This window comes from Rhamphochromis longiceps, linkage group LG7 (genome assembly GCF_057381845.1).
Source record: "Rhamphochromis longiceps isolate RC_006_pf linkage group LG7, R_longiceps_female_GT1.1, whole genome shotgun sequence".
NCBI classification, from domain to species: Eukaryota; Metazoa; Chordata; class Actinopteri; order Cichliformes; family Cichlidae; genus Rhamphochromis; species Rhamphochromis longiceps.
Window position 1 is genome coordinate 66034842 of NC_140563.1, and position 16588 is coordinate 66051429.

At 42.8% G+C, this 16588-nt stretch overlaps 1 protein-coding gene across 3 annotated transcripts in view; it reads right to left on the reverse strand.

Annotated features, from left to right (window-relative positions):
- The window catches only part of wwp2 (WW domain containing E3 ubiquitin protein ligase 2), a 63664-nt gene that overhangs the window by 13649 nt on the left and 33427 nt on the right, over positions 1 to 16588 (reverse strand). For all 3 annotated transcript variants that reach the window (XM_085414876.1, XM_085414877.1, XM_085414875.1), the window contains 2 exons: positions 15638 to 15812; positions 1056 to 1110 (listed from right to left, as the gene is read on the reverse strand). In XM_085414876.1, coding sequence (XP_085271002.1) covers positions 1056 to 1110; positions 15638 to 15812 — 230 coding nt within the window. The remainder of the gene's footprint in view (positions 1 to 1055; positions 1111 to 15637; positions 15813 to 16588) is intronic.

Sequence of the window (16588 nt, forward strand, 5' to 3'; positions counted from 1 at the left end):
ACTGGTGCCCCATCCTCCTCCTCCCGCCGCTGGTCTGACATCTTTTTCTCATTAACAGGAGTGTGTGGAGGGTTCAGAAACAGTAGTGCTCGCATTGCAACTCCTACTCACTCCACCCCCCACTTTACTATAACCACCCCACTTGCCACTTTCCCTTCTTTTCTCCTCCATCTCCCATCTTTCTCTTTTTCAAATCGGAGCAACCGCAGATGAGGAAAAAAAAAAAAAAAAAAAAAAAGCGCACCGAGAAGCAAATCAGAGCCAGCGATGTAATTGAGGTTTTGAGGTACCGCAACATGTTGAAAAGGCATCACGGGCAGAAAGCTGGGGGTTTTTATTTTTTATTTTTGGAGAGAACACGGCTGTGATGAAGTCTGTGAAAATGTTGGCGGACCGGGAGCCGCCAGCAGCGTTCGTTTATGAATGAATGTGCGGGGGACAATTCGCCGTGGCTCCGGTTACATTGCTCTTTTGGGGCAGCGGTGGATGATGAAGAGCCCCATCAATAACGCAGCCCTCTGTAATTTGTGGATTTCAGAGCAAAAGGAAAGCGTACAGTGATAAATGAGTAGAGCGCTGAAAAGAAACCATGAGACACTTTATCCAGCTTTTCTACACGGGAATGAAAATCACCATCAGTGGAGGGATTTATCAATCAATTAACAGTTGGCTGGCTCACAGGTCAGTGATTCAGGACAAATGTAATAGCCACAGAACCAGAAGAAAGGTTTGAAATCTCCAAAAATGTGCTTTGAGATCTGTAAAAGGGAGGGAAAATTTCACCGTGCAGCAACTGTTTTCCAACACCTCCACCTAACAGCTGCACGCACATAAGGAAAGCGCATTTTGAACCATTAAATCGAAGGTTCACGTCAGGTAGTTTGAGTGTCGCCAAACCTACCTGCAGGACCGGTGAGGGAGGCAGAATCACTCTTTTCAAACAGGCTGTAAATCTAGCACACCTGGAGACGATTTTAGAATATTCTCGTCTTTGCCTGGAGTTTGTTAACAGTCGCAGAAGTGTGTGCATGTGTGCGTGCGTTAGATGAACTCACCCCATCCAGGAGGCAGCGGGCCCAGAGGGTCATTTTCCACCGGAGCACCGGATGGCTGAGGGGGGGGGGAACACAGAGAGAAAACAAATCCGGTTAGGACACCTTTAAGTGTCTCCTCTCATAGCTTGCTTTTGCTCCGGTTTTCTCTCGGTCCTCGTCGCCACCATCGCAAAAAAGTTGTGGAAAACAAAAACACACAACATGTTGTGAATAAACCAATCAGAGCTCAGGTGGGTGAAGAAAAACTGAGAAAAACTCATACAGGTGCTCCTAACTGTCGCAACCAAGTCTCTGCTCGACCTCCCTCCCTCAGCGATATCTGTGGCTAAGTGAGGGTGTATGTGTGGGTTATGGGGAGAAAAGGTGGATGAGGACGGGGTAGTGGGGTAGCTCCTCTCTGCCTCAGCACTGAGGGGCGACTGAGAGAGCTGGCCGGCCGGCGGCTCGTATGCCTTCCAAAAACTACACGCTCGGTAGGAGGATAAAACAACAACGCTGTTCCAATGAGCTCACTGGCTGGATGCAAGCCCCACCCCCCCACCAGCTTCCCGCTCACCTCCTCCCTACCCCACCCAGAGGTCCTCCTCCTCCACCACCGCCTCCTTTCTCTCGCTCTCTTCTAGCGCTGCTGTGAAAGTAGGCAGGGAAGTGCAATGTCTGAGGGAACTGAGGGAACATTCATGCTTGTTCCAGACTGGACACCACCCACCTCCCTGGCCCCCACCCACCCCACGCCTGACAAAAGGCACCTTTATTCACCCTGGGCCTGGAAACCACTGTGGGGTTTACTCAGCCTGTACTCATGCACACACATACACACTGAAAATGAAAAAAAAAAAAAAGAACATGTGTGCGCCATGGTGTGGAAAGTTTGTCCATGACAAACAGTCAGTCAGTGTATGTTCTTATGGGGGAACGAACACACACACACACACACACACACACACACACACACACACACACACACACACACACACACACACACACACACATATACAGGAATATATTAGCATGAGTGGAAAAGCAGCTGAAAAGATGCTTGTTAGGAGTTAGCAGAAGATTTTTATCAAAAGGGACGATTTAGGTGTGTCGCAAGCAGCTTCAACAACATTCCCTGCACCACCAAGCAGAGTGCTCCTCATTCTCATGACAACATGTTGTGGTGCTGCTGTAAATAAAAACGCTGCTATTTAGCCATAAAAAGCTCCGCTTGGGAGAAAACCCCCCCGAAATCAATTAGAAAAACTTTTAGGCGGATTCACGACCTTTCTGATGGACAGCTGATCGACACTCTGCCAAACTTGCTGGGTGTGTTGCTGAGGACGTGAGTGAGTATGTGCAGTGCCATGAGGCCCACTGTCATATTTTGGGTAAAAACACTTTGTGTTTCTGCTCCAACATGTGTGGAGAGATGACACACAAACCAGGGACTGTATATAAAAGATGGACGCGGCGACTTTATACAGGTTGAAGCCTTAATGTTAGCATTTTGCTAAGTTGTTGCATTTGCATGATTCTAAGTTGACTGTGTGGGTGCTAATAAATGAACTACCACAAAAACAGAAGCACAAACCTCTTTAAGGTCTGTGCCAACTAGCAAGCCACCTAAACAAATGCTCCAGTTCCAACTATTGCAGTTGGGCAGCCCACCAGTTAATTACAGCCGCCACACCATTAACTTTACATCATCCCAGCACACAATAGTTATAAAGGGGACAAACTATCAATGATTTGGATTGTTTGGATTCAACCTCTTACCCCTAAGTTTAGTGATTATAATAGTGTGTCTTTTCTCTCAGTTCCCTGAACTTCAACCAGTCGCAGCAGATGCCCCGCCCCTCCCTGAGTCTGCTCCTGTCGGAGGTTCTTCCTGTTAAAAGGGAGTTTTTTCTTCCTGCTGCCGCCAAGTGCAAATTGAACCGAATTAAATGTGGAGCCCGAGCCTATTTCTAACACGAAACCTCTCAACTCAAACATGATATTGCATTATGTCTTTGGTTTCCTGTGTCAAATGATTCAAATCACTCATTCATGTTTGGATGAGCAGTTCCTCAAAAACCTACAACTGGACAGTTGTAGCTGCAATAAATAACCTAATTTACACTCTTAGAAAACAGGCTGAGCACTGGTTTATTAAGGGGCGGGTTTAGACAGCACAGGTAGTCTTTGTTGTCTTCTGTTGGCTATGAAGGGAAGGTGGCAAACCAGCATTTTCCAAATGAAAGCTGGTGAACCTTCAAAGATTTTTTTTCCCACATAGACATATTGCACCACACAAGCAATGATTATTTCCTGAGTAACCATAAAGTGGAGTACTATCCACCGAATGTCAGCATCACCTTAAACACCATCCCGCCCCCCCTCCCTCCAAAAAATGTGACTGTGCCCATTTAAAGAAGCTGTGTCATGGAAACAGTGAGGGAACTGGGATGGAAAGGACTGGGCCTGCTGGAGGAGCAAGAGTGGGCACATAGCAGGGTTAAAGGGTGTGTGTGTGTGTGTGTGTGTGTGTGTGTGTGTGTGTGTGTGTGTGTGTGTGTGTGTGTGTGTTGTTCCCATCGACAGCCAATCTATGCCCCGGCGCCCCACCCTTATGGGTTTTCTGTGACTAAAAAAGGTAAAAGGAGAATATAATGATATAAAGACACGATGACTTCATCTTGGCTCTGACCATTCAGCTCTTCAGCAGCTTCCAGACGCAGTGAGGCTGGAGGGAAGAAAAGAAAAGGAGGCTGAGAAAACAAGGGAGGGGAGAGGAAGCGAGGGAAAAGCGGCGTGCTGGCACAAATGTGTGAAATAAAGGTTGGGTATTATGGACCTGGAAGAAATACGCCACAAAGGCCTCGTTCAAGGCCAGGCACCACAGGTGAAAATGGCAATTTCAGCTGGTTGCTTTTAACACTTCAGAGGCAAGTTAAAAAAAAACAAAAAAAAAAAAACACACACAAAACAAAACTGAAATGCTTTTGCACTGTGAAATCCTTCGTCACATTTTGGTTGCAAAGAGGACTTGTTGCTTGCTTTCCACATCTGCAGAGAGCAGAGAGGATGGTGTGTGCACAGCTGGAGACGGGAAAATCTGAGGTCAGGGAGTTCATGAGCCAGTCGACACTTTATCTGTGTGGGTCTTTGAAACTAACACATTCAAACAAATTAATGGCTCATAATTGTCCAGTGTTTATGGTGCTGTGTGAATTTACAGCTGCACACCTATATGAGATTTTTAAAGATACTTTTACAACCTTAAACTAAAAGTGATGATTAACCACTCTTTTTCTTGATGTACTGAAAGATTTTCGGATTGATTATAATGTAATTTTCTGTGTTATGTGATGTATTAACAATATGCCAAAGAACATCTGACAGTGAAGTTAAAATGCTAAAAAAGAACTACAACATTTGAAGAGCAACACATTAAACTTGACTGACTTTCGAACATATTTTTGTCATTCTTTCCATGAGTAGGTGTAATAATGGGGCTAAACTGCCATGTTATCAATAACCTACTGCTGGATATTGATATTTTTCAGACTCTATGACTGTGACCACACTCACTGCTCCATCACTCTTGGTGTTAATCAAATGAACAGAACCTACCGTATTGAAACAGGAAAAGACTCACTGGGAGACAGCGAGGGAAAGCTCATCAGGAAACCTTAATAACTGATTAAAACTGAATTATAAACAAACAAATAAACAAAGACATGTGAAACATGTCCCGGGAGCCGGTTTTAAGCCCTCTGCCTTTCACTACCTCCTGATCCACACTGCGGCTGAACAATCCACGGGAGGGCTGGCCTATGTGGCTCATTCAGGCTGAGGGCCCCAGAGGCTCGCCAACCAGCACCTGCCCCACGCCTGGATCCAGGGTAGGCCTGATAAACATGGTCCATTGTTTCAGAGGTCACTTTGACTCTAAATCAACCTTAGGCCAGCCCCTCACCCGGGACCAATCTGCCTTGGGAGACTCTACCAGGGGCAAAGTGACACCTGCTGGCATCACCAAAGCTCCTTTAACACAATAAAGGCGTGATTCATGGAGGGATTCTCAGAGGTTCACAGTAGAGGTTCTACTCCTCCACATGGAAAAGAGCAAATTAAGGTGTTTTGGGTATGACCAAATAGAAGGAGACCTCAGAGTAGAGCCAGGACCCAGGCTTCGGACAGTGGTGCCCCTGAAGAAGAGCTGAAGAAGGTGGGGCTAGGGACAGGGAGGTCTGGGAGGTCTGGTAGTTTAGGTAGCTTAAACTGCTACTGCCCCGTGAAGCAGCCAGAAATGGACAAACATTTATACTTACTTGCTGCTCTTTTCCTTCTAAAGGACAGTCTTCAGTTCAATTCAGCTCTATTCTTATCGCACCAAATCACAGCACCAGTTGTCTCAAGGCACTATATATTGTATGGTAAAGACCCTACAATAATAAACTGATACTGTGATGTATGGCAGACATGTAGGGCTGACTTGAGGTGTTGTCGTTATTATAGGTAACAGATACAAACACGTTGTTGTCACTCTGTGATTTTAAATGGTGTACATAGTGTGGAAACTAATTATTTTCAATTTTCCCAAAAAATATTTGAATGATTTTCTCAATTAATTGACTTTTAACTTGACTTAAATTCCAAAAATTATGAAGCATATTACACACTAACCTACTATAATGTCACATCTATTTGTGTTGTCTAGTCAAGTCTACAACCACACGTTAACTTCGCAAACGATGAAGGAAAGCAGCAAAAGAAGAACGTTTCTGCTTGAAAGTGAAACACTGTTGCTGATGAATAAGTGATGTGAATAAGTGCATTACTTTATTACTTTTTATTACTAGTTCTAAACAATGTTGTCAAGCTGAGAAGACTTCTTTTTCTGAACGAGATTATTGGCCAAAATGTCTTTGGAAATTGAAAGGATACAGCACTAGCTCTTATGAAAACTGCCATGAGGGCTTAAAGACTCGATTTGACAGCACACAGTAAGTTCCTAATTGGTTTAAATCTTCTAATTTCCATGAATAAATTCACAATGATATAAAGACCAGCATGAGTGCAGTTTTATAGGCTCTGTTCATTGTTCCTTTCCTGTTATAAAAGTGCTCTATGACGAACTGAGTGTAAACAGAAGTCGACGTCACATCCAGTCATGTGGACTGTGTGAGTTTTCTGTTCAAGTGATAAAACACAGGGCTGATTCAGGTAGAGCTGTTAAGGAGTCCTTGTTGCAGCCAGAAAGGGCCAAAAGTTAGAGGGCAAGGGGGAAACGAGGGAGGGAGGAAGGCCTCTGAGGGAAGGTGAGGGGGAGCGAGTGAATGAGTGATGTGAGAGCTGAGAATGAAGAGGGTAAGAAAGGGGGAGGTTATCTGAAACGAGTAGAGATAAAACTACAGATATTTTTGAGGCGAAGCAGAAAACGGGGATTTTGGAGAGGGAAACGGGAGATTGGGGGGATTCTGGAGAGGCGACAGAAAGATTGGGGAGGGGTTAAAGGAAAGAGTAGAGGTAAATAAAAAGGAAAGGCAGAAATGGGGGAGGGCCGGAAAACAGCAGTTAATGACTGCGAGCTACTCTCACTGGGGCTTCTAACGAGCAGCAATTACTCGCCAAACACACATTTGGAACTTCTATCACTGCGAGGACTGCAGCTGCAATCATTATTTTCATTCCACATTAATGTGACAGTTATTTTCCCTCCTAACTGCTTTGTGGCTAAAATATCACGAAGGTAAAATCTGCTCAAAGAGATAGACAATCTTTTTTTTTTTACAGTCATGCGATAATAAAAAGTGCACAAAATATTCACATTCGAGTTAAAAAACTCACAAAGCAATTTTTTAAAATATCTTTTTGCATTTGTTGCAAACTCTTGGTTGGTTGGGATGAATCCTCTTGTACCATCAAGTCAAAACTTTTTGCCGTTTGAACGATGTTAAGATCTCACTGAAAACTGAAAGTTTAAAAGCTGTTTGTTTTTTCCACATCACTGTAAAGAGAGCTAGAAAAAGACAGCCCTCTACAACCCAACTGGCAAAGGTGGACCGCTTCCTCGTCAACTCTTCTACTACAGAACTGCGCTGCCCTGGCATGTGGGGACAGTGACATCCGATTTCATCCGTGTGTTCAAAAACATCTGTAAAGATCAGTGGGTGCTCTGTCATGGATTGGGGCTGCGTTTAACCCAGCGGTGTTGGAGATGTTGTGAAAATTGGTGGAATTGTGAACACAGAAAGGTACAGTCAGATTTTGACCCGCCATGCTATATCATTTAGAAAAGCTTCAGATTAATATCACTTTCATTTTATAGCATGAAAATAATCCCAAACACACTGTGAATGCTGTTAAAGCAAACCTCGGTAAAAAGACACACAGTGGAACACTCAGTCATGGGCTGGCCTCCCCAGAGCCCGGACCTCAATGTTACTGAAGCAGTGTGGGATCATGCTCACAGAGAATTTAAGAAAAAAAAAAATCAGCCAACATCCAAATAAGAAATTTCAATGTCCTTCAAGAACCTTGGAGCACTATTCCTGAAGACTACTTCAAGAAATTACAAGAAAGCTGCCTCAGAGAGGTCAGACTGTTCAAGGATAAAGAGGGTCACACCAAATATTGACTTTGAAACTTGTTACAGTTGTACAGGCTTTATTTTTCACACATATATATTGTAGCTCCATGTATGTTTGCAGATGTTAAATCGTTGTACCTATTTTCCATGTTCTCAACACTTTTGCACAATACCGTGCAGTAATGTGATGTTAAAAAGTGCCCAAGTGGCAGATACCACAAAAGCAGCTAACCTTAAAATCTCAAGCATTCTGTTCAAAGTAGGGCTGGGCCATATTATACCGTTCACGGTAATACCGGTATAATGTTAGGCAACGATAGGAAAATGACATATCGCGATAGAATGGGAGTAAAACGCGCATGCGCAGTGCCTTTGTTTTCATACGCACATGGCCGATTGTTGAGTGAAACAGATGAACCAGAATTGGTTTGTAAAAATGGTGTAACTTCAGTGATGTGGAACTGGTTTGGTGTTTGTCCGTCAGATACACAACAAAGCACATTTTTTTGCAGAACATGCAAGCGGCCGTTGTTATTGTCATATTTGTCGGACTAAGATGCTCTTAAATCTGGGAGTAATCTGGGTCCTAAACTCCGTATGCTTCAGGTCAAACGAACACTGCAGCATCACTTAGAGTTAAAAACTGTCTAAATTCTTTCATCTTTAATAAAACGATCAGCATTGCTGCTTTACCAGGTGTAACTATAAAGTTTAACTTCCAGGCATCCATGAAAACAAAAGTTATTACATTTAACGGAGTTAGAAGTTAGCAGGAAGCTAGCGGAAGTTAGCTCGCTAGTTTCGCTAGTTACCTAAGCATGATATTGCATGTTCTGACTGAGAGATTTCTGAAAAAAAATCAAACGTACAGCTCTGCTATCACTTCCAACATAGATGAAGACAGGAAACTAAACAGCAGTGACGTTTGTAGGGTTACTGAAGTTGGGCTAGCTGGTATATAATGATGTGCTACGTGATCGCTAGCGACACAGCTATGTTAGCATAACATAAACAGTGAAGCTGGAGGACGAACACTAACACTTTTCCACTTATAAAAGTTAACGTGAAGGTTCTTCATGGTTAGAGACAAATGCAATCGCATGGCAGGATGCTGTAAACGGACCAAACTTCAGTCAGGAGAACAACTGAGATAATCCATCCACAATACGAGGTTAGTCATTAATATACTGCAACAACATGGGAATAGAGCAGCTGCCAGAGAATTCAACATTAATGAATCAATGGTACAGAAGTGGAGGAAGCAAGAAGAATGAGTTTAATAAAGTTTGATTTATCTGACTGCTTTGTTTCACTTAATGTGCCTTATAATCCCGTGCACCTTATGGTCCGAAAAATGCGTACTGCACACTGCAGTTTAATGTTGCAAAGCACCTCTTTTTAACTTCAGTGGATATTATACATGGTTATGCTCAGGATATGTCAGCCCATTTCTACTGGAAATGCCTTTTGGTTAAACTTTCAGCAAGGAATTTGCATTTGCACTGTTACATTTTTATAAAGCTTTAATGTACATAAAAACCAGCTTCTTGTTTAAGTGAAAATAAATGGAAGGTTGTCTTTTTGCGCTAGTAATGTTGTGGAGTTGTATTTTGTCTCGCATCAATTATATCGTCGGTTATATCGTTATCGCAAATTTTCAAATATATATCGTGATAAATATTTTTGGCCATATCGCCCTGCTCTAGTTCAAAGTGTGTCCTATAGTCACTACCAACAAAATCGTCTCACCTCCCACTCTAAAAAAAAAAAGGCAGACACACAAAACCATCAGTAAGCAGCTGAAAAGTTTCAGTACTCGAGTGTCCAACTCCTTTACAACACCCAGTGCATGATTACTTTGGTGCCTGTGTTTATGGAGCTTTAGACAGTCCATGTTTTTGAGTGTGTGCACAGTCTCATTGCAGCGGCATGGTCCATTTAAGAGGGCGACTGGCCCCTTGGCTCTCTTTAGTTGTCATGTGCTTCAGAGGAGAAATGTGGCACCTGACCTCAACATTACAGCCCTGTGAACACATCTGCACCAACACACACAGAGGAGGAGCACATGACTGCATGGCAAGATCATATAGCTCCATATCACAATATCATCACCAATATTGCAAACTTGACTAATGGGACATTTACCAGTAAAGTTCCACCACAAACAAAAAAAAATGTAATTGGGGGGGAAAAATGGAAGAAAGCTTTGGAGGAGTCATGGTGAGCGTGTGAGCCAGGCAGCAGAACATGTGGCTGTGTTCACAGGAAAACTATGAAGAGTTTGTGTGTGTGTTCCTTGTTCACACACACTGGGACCATAAATAGTCGCTGCTATCAGCAGTGTGGGCATTCCAAGACAGAGCAGTGTACTATCAACACGGAGGGCAGACCTGACTCTTGGGTTTTCTCACACACTTGGAAGGAGAGAGGGAGGAAGGGAGGGGCGAGGAAAGAAAAAGTTTCCAGCTCGAACTGAACCTTTCTGTGCGGACATTAAAAACCTGAATGAATAGTGACACCGCTTATAACTTTGTTTTTGTTTGTTCAACTATTTTTACGTTACTTATACAATCTGACATCACTGGAAATGTTTACATATGGGCTAAGTTGGCCATTAGTCAGCCTCTGCTTAGTCTGCTCAAGGACCTGATTGAAAATATTCTTCACATCATTGAGTATCGGGGCCAAGCTCGGGTGAAGAAGTGGGGTCTGTTCTCAGACGATGCCTCATTGAAGATGCTGATCGTGTTGACACAGACATACACTTTGCTGGGAAATTCAAATGTCACAACAAGACAAAGGTCAGGGAGAAAAGGTGAATTTGAGGTTTATTAGAAAAATTTAATTAAAAAAAATATACAAAAATTTGTGCACAAATTAAAAAGCCAAAACACTGCACTGTTGCACTGATTAGCTAAGACGAAGAGGACGTCTGTGCTGAAGATAACAGGTGACGCAGACGCCATCAAATAATCAGCAGACCACGAATCCTCCTTTAAATTCACTAGTTTGCGTGAAAAACACTGCTCATTTCCTCCTTTATATATTTATTCTTGAACTCTACCTGGGCAGAGAATAATCTTTGATAATGTTCATTTATCGTACACTGGAGCTTCAAACTATTCTAGCTGCATTTCCTCCTCCCTTTAACCCTTTCTTCTGATTGGCCGTCCCTCGCAATTAAAAAGTATGAAGAGCAGGTGGGTGGGGCTTCTGTCCCCATAGCTACAACTGATACAGATGACAAAACTCTTACCCCCTGTATGAAAATTTGATTTTCCAAGTACTGTTAAACAGTGCAAGGATTTTTAACGTAGCTTTTCCAAACACTGCTTTCATTATTTTACTTTATTTTACATTAAAATAAAATTATTTCACAAAATCAAAAAAACTATATTAATCAAATTAAACTAAATTATTAGCCTCCCTGATGCTAATAATTGGTCCTGGCTCAGCTTCGGCGCCTAATAAGCTCATCACTGGACCCACTTCAGTTTGCCTACCAGCCTGGCATTGGAGCGGATGATGCCGTCATTCACCTCCTACATCGTTCCCTCGCTCACCTGGAGACCGCTGGAAGCACTGTGAGAATCATGTTCTTTGATTTCTCCAGTGCCTTCAACACCATTCTTCCCTCGGTTCTAAAGGACAAGCTGGTGAACTCTGGAGTGGACCATCACCTCACTACCTGGATCCTGGACTACCTCACCGACCGACCACAGTATGTGAGGACTCAGGGCTGTGTGTCGGACAGGGTCGTCTGCAGTACGGGGGCCCCACAGGGAACAGTTCTGGCTCCGTTCCTCTTCACCATCTACACTGCAGACTTCTCCCACAATTCCACCCAGTGCTTCCTGCAGAAGTTCTCTGATGACTCTGCAATAGTCGGCCTCATCACTGATGGGGACGACAAGGAGTACAGAGGTCTGACCCAAGACTTTGTGGACTGGTGCCAGCTGAACTACCTCCAGATCAACGCCAGTAAAACCAAGGAACTGGTGGTAGACTTCCGCAGGCACAAGCATTCTCCACTGCAACCACTGAACATCCAAGGTATGGACATTGAGGCTGTGGACAGCTACAGGTACCTTGGTGTTCATCTGAACAATAGACTGGACTGGACTCATAACTCAGACGCCCTCTACAGGAAAGGGCAGAGCAGGCTGTACCTGCTGCGGAGACTCAGGTCGTTTGGAGTGGAGGGCCCACTCCTGAAGAAATTCTATGACTCTGTTGTGGCTTCTGCTATCTTTTATGGCGTGGTCTGCTGGGGCGGTGCATCTCTGCTGGGGACAGGAAGAGACTGAACAGGGTGATCCGAAGGGCCAGCTCTGTTCTAGGATGCCCTCTGGACCCAGTGGAGGTGGTGAGTGACAGGAGAACGGCGGCTAAGCTGTCATCCCTGATGGACAACATCTCCCACCCCATGCAGCAGACTGTGACAGCACTGAGCAGCTCCTTCAGTGGGAGACTGCGGCACCCACGGTGTGGGACGGAGAGATTTCGCAGGTCTTTCCTCCCCACTGCTGTCAGACTCCATAATAAAGACTTTAACTGATCAAGCACACACATCCATACATATGCAATAATACTAAGTGCAATAATCCTTTCTGTCATCGTTGTATTTTTACTCAGTTGTATATAGTATTTGTATTTGTATTCTATTTTTATCTTATTGTATATTTATTTTATTTTATTCTACTGTATATAGTATTTTATTTTATTCTATTCTGTACAGTTGTGTACTGTATTTATTCTTATTGTATTCTAATTTTTGCCTCATAACTTTTGCACTGTCCACTTCCTGCTGTGACAAAACAAATTTCCCACGTGTGGGACTAATAAAGGTTATCTTATCTTATCTTATCTTAAATAGTCAGACGTGTATCCTCTTTGCTGGATAACAGCTTGAAGTTGTTTGTTGTAGTCTTACACACGCCCCCTGTTTTGTTTTTGGCAGGATGTGCTCGAGTGACAGCTCAAAGGTTTTTATACTGTGTGTAAAATAGGTGTCAGGCTTTAACTTGATTTTACAAGCTTTGAGCATTACAAAGTCAAAGCACATCATTGGACAGCAGTGATTTGTGCTGTGGTTCAATAAAAATGTCTAATAATCCTGATTTTTTTTCCAAAATAATTCTGTTGTTGTGTGCAAATTTAAATAATTTATGCTTTCTAAAGAAAAATAAGATATTTAGAAACGGTATGTTAAAATCCACTGCTCTGTTAAAAAAAAAAATAATTAAAAGACTCATCTGTCTTAGGGATATCCTCGTTCTAAAGTCACGGCTTTCAGCCAAAGGGATTACTTTCACATAGACTTTGACCATGTATAATACAGCCATCCACCATTGTAACAGGATTGTGGAGAATAAATCTGACAGCATTCAGTATCAGATCGAGATAACAAACACTGATACAGCTTTCATCTTATATGAGAATGTGAAAAAAAGTAAAATAAAAGGAAAGACCGGTGATGTAATCAAAAGAGGACTGTTTCCATTTGATACGGACACCCTGTCTATGCATATCTGCTGATAGAGAACATCAATCCAATATCAGTGTTAAATGAATTAAATTAAAATTAAATTAGCACCTGAGAACAGGACCAAATAAACAATAATTCGCCTTCTTTATAAGCACTTCTCTCATTTCAGCTCAGTATTAGAGCCTTTACTACACAGGCTGTAATTTATGATCATGCTAATTTCTCCTCTCTCTGCTCTCATTCCGAGTGCACACCTGATAACAACATTATGCTTTGTAATCGTAAGAAGCCGACAGATGAATGATCGTTTTTGAGATGATTAACTGTGCAGGTTCACTTGGCTGCTGTTTTCAGTTTAGTTGAAAACTTCTGCAAACATAGAAACAAAGGAAAACTGCTGACGCAGCAGCTGGAAAGTATCTCCAACCTACCTACTGTTTGCTGTTGCTTCGTCTGTGCTATGTATAAAAGTCAAATGAGGAGATCGTGCCATTCTTTTTGGAGATTTCAGAGTGATCTGATCAACATAACACATCAATGCATCCCTAACAACTGCAGCAGTCCAAAGTAATTAACGTGTGTAGACAAGAAGTCAGGAAAAATACAAGCCACAATGAAGACCAAAGCTAACTTTGACAGTGTTTTCCATTAAATGTTTTGCCTTCAAGTTCAAACTCAGATCATGTCAAACAGATACTGTCCATCGTGAAATCAACAATGAGTGAAACAAGTGTAAAAAGGGAGGGACTCACTGATGGATAAAAGAGCTGAAAGATGATGAGAGCATTTAAAAAATGACTGGAGCAAAAAGGACAAGCTGATAAAAAACAAGTGAAGGTTGTTTCAAAGACGACAAACACGACAAAGGAATCAGACAGCTGGAAGCATATAAAATAAGCCGCCACAAGCAGACAGAGTAAAACAGAAAGACTGAGACGAACACACAGATTTCATAAAAACTGAAACACCAGCACGGGGAGTGCAGGGCGGGGTGTTTTTATAGAAGCCTATAAGAGTTTTAAGGCGTTTTTTTACTAATGGTCCATTGAGAAGGCTCTGTTGTTTTAGCCCCATAAGTTTTTACTGTCTGGCTGCAATCTGACCTTGGCTGCTTCATGGAGAAGATTGTGATTGTCAGAAGTGCGGCCAAACATCAACTGGCTGCGCTGGAAAAATACTATAAACAAGTCTCAAATATCATCCCTAACCCCCCGCAGACGACGCCTTCAGACTGCTCGACTTACTCAAATCATACAGACATTAGTCTCGTGGTGCCTGCGTGACAGTCATGTCCAAATCTAAACAAAGCAAACGTTTTGTGCCAAATTCAAGAATTTCACCGTCTCCTCAGTCTAAATGAAGGACGGCTTTTCCAAAACATGGAATCTTCCGCCTCAAAAGTCTGGTGTTTTTAACCAACTTTATTTTCCTCAATTTCAAACCCGCCAGAATGGGGGAGGATAGCTGTGTCTAAACGACACAAAGAGACAGCTTTACTGAGACTAGGTGGCTATTACATTAATGTTCCTTATAGCTTGATTCAGACATACCAAGATACATTACCGCGTTCCCTCTCGTCTCAGCACTTGACCAATTTATAGCCACCTTTCAATTCATTTCAGTTGTATTTATGTAATGCAAATTTACAACAGCATTTGCCTCAAGGTGGTTTATACTGTAAAGTAAAGGCCCTACAATGAAACAGAGAAAACTCTAATAACCAAATGACCTCCTTGGATTTTGCACTCAGCAACAGCGGGAAGGAAAAACTCCCTTTTAACAGGAAGAATCGGGCTCAGCGAGGGCAAAACACACTGTGGAAGAGACCCAGAGATTTTTGCAACCTCACTAGTGTAGTGCATGTTCATAAAGAATTTAACCCTGGGCATCTTTGGTTGCAACAATTCACATAATAAGAAATAATAAACTTCCAGGTTTAAAAAGGGGATATGTATCTACACATGCCTGCAAAGCCCTAAATACTGTGTAAATTTAGGGTTATGAAATCTGGGAATACGGTAAACTCTGTGTGCGTGTGGACAGAGTGGCGCATGCAGTACTCAAAAAAAACTTTTAGCCAAAACATGAGAACTGCTCACCACTGCACTTCGTTTAAGTCCTAAACAGTTTAACCAGCAAGTTTAAAGGCGATCAGATGATCAGCTGTTGAGATAGATTTATGAGGAGTTGGATGGACAGACACACGTTTATGGTTTGGCTCAAAGCATTGACCAACACTGCCAGAAAAATAACCCAGAATATGTAAGTAGATGCTTGGTGTTATCTGGAAATGCTGTCACCACATAGGTTTATGCATCAGAGAGATAACAAGAGTCTGTTGTAAACATTTAAGGGCTTTAACCACCAAGGTTATTTGTTCTCAACTTGCAACACTGTAGCTTAAATGGATATATGCTACTAGTGGGGTTACTTTCCAATTGTTCCAACATTTTTAAAGTATTCAAAAACATCTTTGACTGAGCTCTTTAAAGGCCAGTGTACTGCATGCTGGAAACCACTAAAACCCTGTGGTACCTGGTAGAGGAAGCGCTGGCTGAACTGGTGCATGGCGCCCTGCAGCTGGCTGCGCTGGCTCTGCCACTGCTGGTAGTTTCGCACAGACTCGGCTGTAGGCCTCTGCCACGTGGTGGTTCTGGTGTTGTGGTCCACATAGTAGAACCTGCCCCGCTGGTCCACTCGTTTCTCCCAGCTGCAAGGGGGGACGCAGAAAGGGTTAGTCGGGGCAGCAACGGGCGCTGTGCCTTTCAACAAGATTTTATTAATCGCTTCAAGAGTGGGTGGTTGCATCGAAAAGCTGCTGATAGCAACGGTACTTATTTATGGAGACGAGGAAAGAGAAACAGACGAGAAAAGGAAGGAAAACACAGTGAGGAGGCAGATAGAGAGTAGGATTCAGGAAAGGAAAAGAGGCAGGCATAAGGAATGTTTCCGATGGAAAACTGTTTAATGCTTCCTTTTTAAGGATGTTTTAAGATTATTCCAAAGTCTCAATCTTGCTTTGGATTAGTGCTCCAGTAAATCACCTAAAAATCAGCTGTAAGAGACAGAGACTGAAGCTAGCTGAATTTTGTTTTAGTACGTTATCACTTTAGCTTAGCCTGAAATATCAAGTAGTTTATTCTCCTTAAGCCGACGCCTGGCGTTACGCATGATGAGTAAAAACAATGGAATATGTCAGGTTTCTGACTGAGACTAACCATGTCCTTCATGTGAGTGCTCAGTTGTTTATGTACATGCTATTCTTCCCCTGAGACAGGAGGTCTGGACTTGGACTGAGATAGTGACAGTCTACTTAAAGACAAACACACAAAGAATAGACCCACAGAGGACAAACGCATGAACAAAGCCCCCCTCCCCAACACACACAAACCAGCTCCCCAGGCTCACCAGGACCGACTGCTGCTCTGCTGCTATTCTTGTATCTCTGACTTAAGTTCAACAGAATTTGGTAAAGAGAAAACAGCA